This window comes from Sinocyclocheilus grahami, unplaced genomic scaffold, assembly GCF_001515645.1.
Source record: "Sinocyclocheilus grahami isolate Dianchi unplaced genomic scaffold, SAMN03320097.WGS_v1.1 scaffold21.1, whole genome shotgun sequence".
NCBI lineage: Eukaryota > Metazoa > Chordata > Actinopteri > Cypriniformes > Cyprinidae > Sinocyclocheilus > Sinocyclocheilus grahami.
In genome coordinates, this window is record NW_015505200.1 from 4,364,830 (window position 1) to 4,370,914 (window position 6,085).

The 6,085-nt window shown below is 33.6% G+C and overlaps 1 gene segment (V, D, J or C); it reads right to left on the reverse strand.

Moving 5' to 3' along the window:
* Positions 1-3,425, reverse strand: part of LOC107558634 (T-cell receptor alpha chain V region RL-5-like) — a 14,810-nt gene extending 11,385 nt beyond the window's left edge. Inside the window, 2 exon segments of the V gene segment in view lie at positions 2,871-3,198; positions 3,386-3,425. Of these exon segments, the coding sequence occupies positions 2,871-3,198; positions 3,386-3,425 (368 nt within the window).
* Positions 3,426-6,085: the final 2,660 nt, after the last annotated feature.

A 6,085-nucleotide genomic window follows, 5' to 3' on the forward strand; every position in this document is an offset into this window, starting at 1 on the left:
TTTGTAAAATAAATTTAATTTGTGTAGTGTTTCCCCCCCCCCCCCCCCCCCCCTTAAAAAATCTGAATTTTTCTTTCCTCCTTGCTTTTTTTATATATGTATTTATTTATTGTTTGTTTGTATTAATAAAAGTTTATCTTATTTTAAACATGATTATTTGAGAACTAAAGTCTGATGGAATACATTCAGTGTCTGAGGTGGCAGTTTGGAAATCTTATTCTCTTTATTGTTTTGTGATCTAGTCTGTTTAGTCTGATTTGTAGAAGGTACAGTTATGCTTTTTCACATGTGTCAGGTTTTTGTACAGTGTTCTTGTTTCCTGTCAGTGTGTGGAAGTCAGATCACAATAATACATAGCAGAGTCTTCCTGAGCAGCTGAGGAGATGATCAGATCCACACGGTTGATCTCTTTTGTGGATTGTTTTTCTTTTCTGAGCTTAGTAGAGAACCTGGGATCTACATCAGATGTCTTAGTCTCTTTCACACTCTCTATTATGAGCACAAGAAATTGAGGAGCTGATCCGGGATACTGACGGTACCATTGAAGTGATTCTGCAGAGGAATAACTGCAGGATAAAGTAACAGTTGAATCCACTGCAGCAGATTTCTCAGTGCTGTCTGGTGTGATTTCATCTCCAAAACTCACACCTGGAAAAGAGCAAAAGAACAACTTTTAATTTTCAAATAGTGTTTGAAATTTATTCAAGTGATCATTGATTTGAAATTGTATACACACAATTAATCTATATATAAATGTTAACATTTTCTGTAAAAAAAAGAGCTCATGTAGCATTTAAAATTAGAAAATTATTTGACAAAATATTATATGTATAGGGCCACATCTATCTATAAAGCCTGCTTAATAATTATGCACATCTAAATATTTCACTTCCAGCCCTCATTAACAATTATAGATCACTTATAAATCAACATAGGGCTGCACAATTAATCGAATTTCTAATCGCAATTACAATTACGGATGCCACAATTACATAATCGTTCAAAGCAGCAATTAATCATTCAATGTACACTTATGTTATTCTGCATGCTTAAGATGCTTTCTTTCTACATGTTATCTTGTTTTAATTTTAGTTTTAGTATAACATTATAATACCATGCATATTTTTACCTTTTTATTTAAAGAGAAGCCAATCCGATTTATAGTTTAGTATTTAGCTTAATACTATAGAAAAGCAATAAAAGTTTTTCAGTTAGTGTTTTCAGCTTGCTTATTTTCATATAAAAATATGGCATGCAGTTGCTTCAAACAAAGGTGTAAACATCATTCATTTAATTGCAAATTAATAATCGCAATTACAATTTCAAAGGAATAATCGACAATCATGATTTTTGTCATAATCGTGCAACCCTAAATCAACATATAAAAAATGAATAGTAGTTAAGATTGATCTGGTTTGTACCTAAAGTGTACATAGTACCTATAAGGTACCACCCCAGTGTTGTACCTTTTTTTTTTGTCTGAGAGTGTATGATCAGAATATTGACTTGCCTAATAATTATGCGCACTGTATTCTTACATTTTTAATTGCAAATGCATACAAGAAATAAACAAATGCACTTATATGCCAGAGCAGAGAAAAGAATGACTGAATGAAGTATCACCGTGCATGTTCGGCGAGTTTTGTGACAGTCTAGAAAATGTAACAAGATCATATGGGATGAATGTGCATGTGCATCAGTATCATGTGGATTTGCACCTCGTCATATAACTGAGCACTTCCTCTGTTTTTGTATGAGTGTTGAGTGTGTTTTAGTCACTGTGGGCCTCAGAGCACAGTAGTACACAGCAGAGTCAGACACAAGTAGGTTTTTGATCATCAGTGAAAATGTTCTTGATGTGGAGTTCAGTGTTGCAGAAAATCTCTTCTTGAAATCAGGCTCGGTGGTGTATTGATTCAGAATGAATGTTGGTGATTTGTTTGGTAGCTGTTTGTACCAGAAAAGGTATATATTTATACCAGTGGTAAAATAATTACATCTTACAATAACTTGATCTCTTTCACTCGCAGTGATTTCTTCTGAAGACTGTTCAACCCTGTCCTGTCCAGAAGACACTGGGGAACAATAGACAGAAAAATGTATCATTTATTTGAATTATTAGGAAAGTAAGTGTAAACACTTAGTAATCTATATTTAGGTAAACATTTTTCTGTTAAAGTATGCAGAAACAAAAATGTTCTTACCATCATAATATGCCATTAAGCACAGAGAAATCAAAGCCCATCTAAACATAGTTGATCTACGAGGTAAAAGAACAGAAAAATCGCTCAACTCAGATTTTAAAAAATGTGCTCATTTTACAGTGCTCTTCTTTAAAGGGGTTGTATCATGTCACATGGTATTCTATAAATGAAGAGAGTAATGCTGGCCCCTTGTGGATGAAATGGAAGTTTGAAATTGCTAAACATGTTATTTTGCAAACCCTGAAAAATTCTTTAGAAAGGTATGATTGGTATAAATAGTGTTTTTGAACAAAAGCTTGATCATCACTATACTTATGTTTTACTTCTGTATATTATAAAGCTATTTACTCCTTTTTAGAATAACTGAATGGAGAATCATTGCATGTGTGCTTATAGTTTCAGCTTAAATGATCTTATGACACAGTCTCTGTCAGGTTCAGCAAAATACTTTCATATATAAACCCCTCTTTCCTCACCACCTTGAAAAAAGCAAATGCATATAAATATGATTTTATCACCTCTTTGAACATTGCTTTATAAAACATTATGAATATCTGAAGCATCTTTTAACTGAATCTTTGTGTGTCACCCTTTGTTATATCTTTTTATGTTGGGGGACTGGACATGTGTGATGTAGATGCAATGAAATGTGTCAGGTTTTTGTACAGTGTTCTTGTGTTTCCTGTCACTGTGGGCTCCAGAGCACAGTAGTACAGAGCAGAGTCTGATATAGATGCAGAGGAGATCTCCAGATCCACATGGGGTTCTTTGTCTTTAATAACTTTGGTCTTGAATCTTGAATCTACATAAGATTCCTGAGCTTGTTTTGCACCGTCTGAGATGAGCACAATGAACTCGGGTGCTGATCCAGGATAGTGGCGATACCAGTGAAGACGAAATGCGGATGAATAACTGCAGGATAATTTAGCAATTGAACCCTCGTCAGCAAACACCTCTGATTTGGTTGGTTTGATTTCATTTCCATACGTTGCATCTTCAAAAGTAGATAAAATCTTTTAAGAACAGGTGTTTAAATCGAATCTATATTCAATTTGGATGTATCAGTATAGAATTCAATATACTACATGAAGAAAAACACTATACTTAATTTTGAGCAGAAATTAGCCATTCTGGCTGCTCAGAGTATTAGGGTGCAAAACACAAAACACTTCAATACTTACATGCAAAGGCAGAAAGCAGAATGACAGAATGAAGACTCATTGTCTGTTTCTTATTTCTCTCTCTAACAGACTTGAAGTGTAAGAAGATCACATCAGGTATCATCAGTGCTTTAAACCCCACCTCTTCCAGAGAGCTCTTTGAGAGAGCAGAGCAGATCAGATCTGTTTCATACACCATACAGGCATTTGATTACTATTCATATCCTATTGTACCCTCTTGTTGTTACTTACTCTGTCAGTCCTCAGAACACAACATACAGAATATAAACTTCATTATTTTTCATACTTTGTTATAATATTTTAGATCTTATAGAGTTCATATTCACTTTGCACAGCACTAATTTATTGTGATTAATCGCATCCAAAATAAACCTTTTTGTTTACATAATATGTGTGTATAATGTGTCTATTTATTATGTATATATAAATACAAACACATGCATGTATATATTTAAGAAAAATATGTTATGTTCAATATATTTATATATAATATAAAAAATCAGAATATAAATATACATGTAAATATTTTCAAAATATTTACTGTATGTGTATGTATTTATATATACATAATAAATATACACACTACACATATATATTATGTAAACAAAAACCTTTATTTTGGATGCGATTAATCGTGATTAATCATTTGACAACACTAAAATAAATAGATTTTTCTATTATTATATGCATGTTATTGTTGTGGGACAGAAGTAAATGACATGTGGATTTGCACCTCAACATAAAATGTAACACTTCCTCTGATTTTGTATGAGTGTTGAGTGTGTTTCAGTCACTGTGGGCCTCAGAGCACAGTAGTACACAGCAGAGTCAGACACACGCAGATTCTTGATTGTCAGTGGAAATGTTCTCGATGTAGAGTCCAGTGTTGCAGAAAATCTCTTCTTGAAATCAGGCTCAGTGGTGTATTGATTCTGGATGAATGTTGGTGATCTGTTTGGTAGCTGTTTGTACCAGAAGAGATCTGGATTTGTAGTAGTATAATTACACATTAAAATAACTTGAGCTCCTTCATTTTCAGTCATTTCTCCTGAAGGCTGTTCAACCCTGTCTTGCCCCCAGCACACTGGAAAAATAGACCGAAATAAAGGAAGTCATTAACATGAATAATAATAATTTAGGAGCTTGAATGTAAGTAAAGCCTTTACTTTAAAAGTATACAGAAACAGAAAAAAAATGTGCATACCATAATAATGTTCTATGAAACACAGATAAATCAAAGCCCATCTAAACATAATTGTTACAGGAGGTAAAAGAACGGAAATGTACTCAACTCTGCTGTCAAAAACTGTGCTCATCTCGCAGAGCTCTTCTTTAAAGGTTTGTATCATGTCACATGTTATACCTATAAATGAAGAGAGCGATGCAGACCCCTTGTGGACGAAGTTGGAAATTGATAAACATTATTTTGTAAACCTTGCACTATTTTTTTTATAAAGGTAGGATTGGTATAAATAGTGTTTTTGAACAAATGCTTGATCCCCACCATACTTATCCCTCTGTATGTTATAAAGCTATTTACTCACTGTATATACCCAGGACATTTGTTTAGAATAGCTAAATGGAGTATCATCATTGCTTGTGTTTGCAGCATGATTTGACAGGCAGTTGGAAAGTCAAAGAACTGCCATATAGTAGTGGCCAAAAGTGATGCCGGCCTAGGAAATTTGACATCTTCACCCTTAATTTAAAAAATAAATAAATAAATAAAATGATTTTGTAAGCATATTTCATAGTTGCTTAGAATCAATTGTTTTATTTGTCATAATAATGCAATGAAACATGCCAACATGACAATGCGGTCATAATTTTTGGCCATGCTGTCATACAAAGAAATTATGAACACATGCAAAAACAAGACAGGACCAATGAAATATTAACAACTGATTATGTTGTAGTCAATGTCAGTGTTGCCAATTTAGTGACTTCCTCACCCCTTTTGAGATTTTTTCAAAAGCCTAGCAAAATCTATTTCTTGGACAAACCTTATCTAGATTCAAAGACTTTCCCACTGATCTATATTTATATTTATATAGATCAGTGAACTCGCCATTATGACATAATCTAGCAACATTTAGCAGCTGTTTTAACTGCTTTCAATTGAAAGCAGTTGGCAGCACTGGTCAGTGTTTTTTCCCCCTCATATTTTGATGGTTTAATTGAAATGTAGGGTCATAAAAAATTAAAATAAAAAAAAACTTCACACATCACTTTTGACCACTGTTTTGTTTGGTGAGGTTAGTGCCACAATAGTTAAGACCCTGCTTACTGTGTACTCACCAGTGCATTGCTGCATTTTTCCAGCCAAAAAATGGAATTGCTACTTTCATTTCTGCAGCTAGAGCATTGATTTGTAGAGTGGAAGAAGTTATTAAATTTCTTACTTGGTCAGTTACAGAAAGAATTGACTATCTTGATGGTCAAGTTTGTATCATTTTATCAACTCCATATCATCATATAACTCCAATGCGTCATATCTTCATCGGACAGTGTGTGTCTCCTCCTGTTTGCTGCCATCTTGTTATTCCTAACTAGGTTAGGAGACCTCTTCAGCTCTCTTAAATAATTTAGGAGCTGAGACCTAGTCTTAACACTTAGGAACCTTTATGAATCACTCTTATTCTTAAGTCTAGGAATAAGAGTAAAAATACGTCATTCTTAGAATTTTGACACACTTAGGAC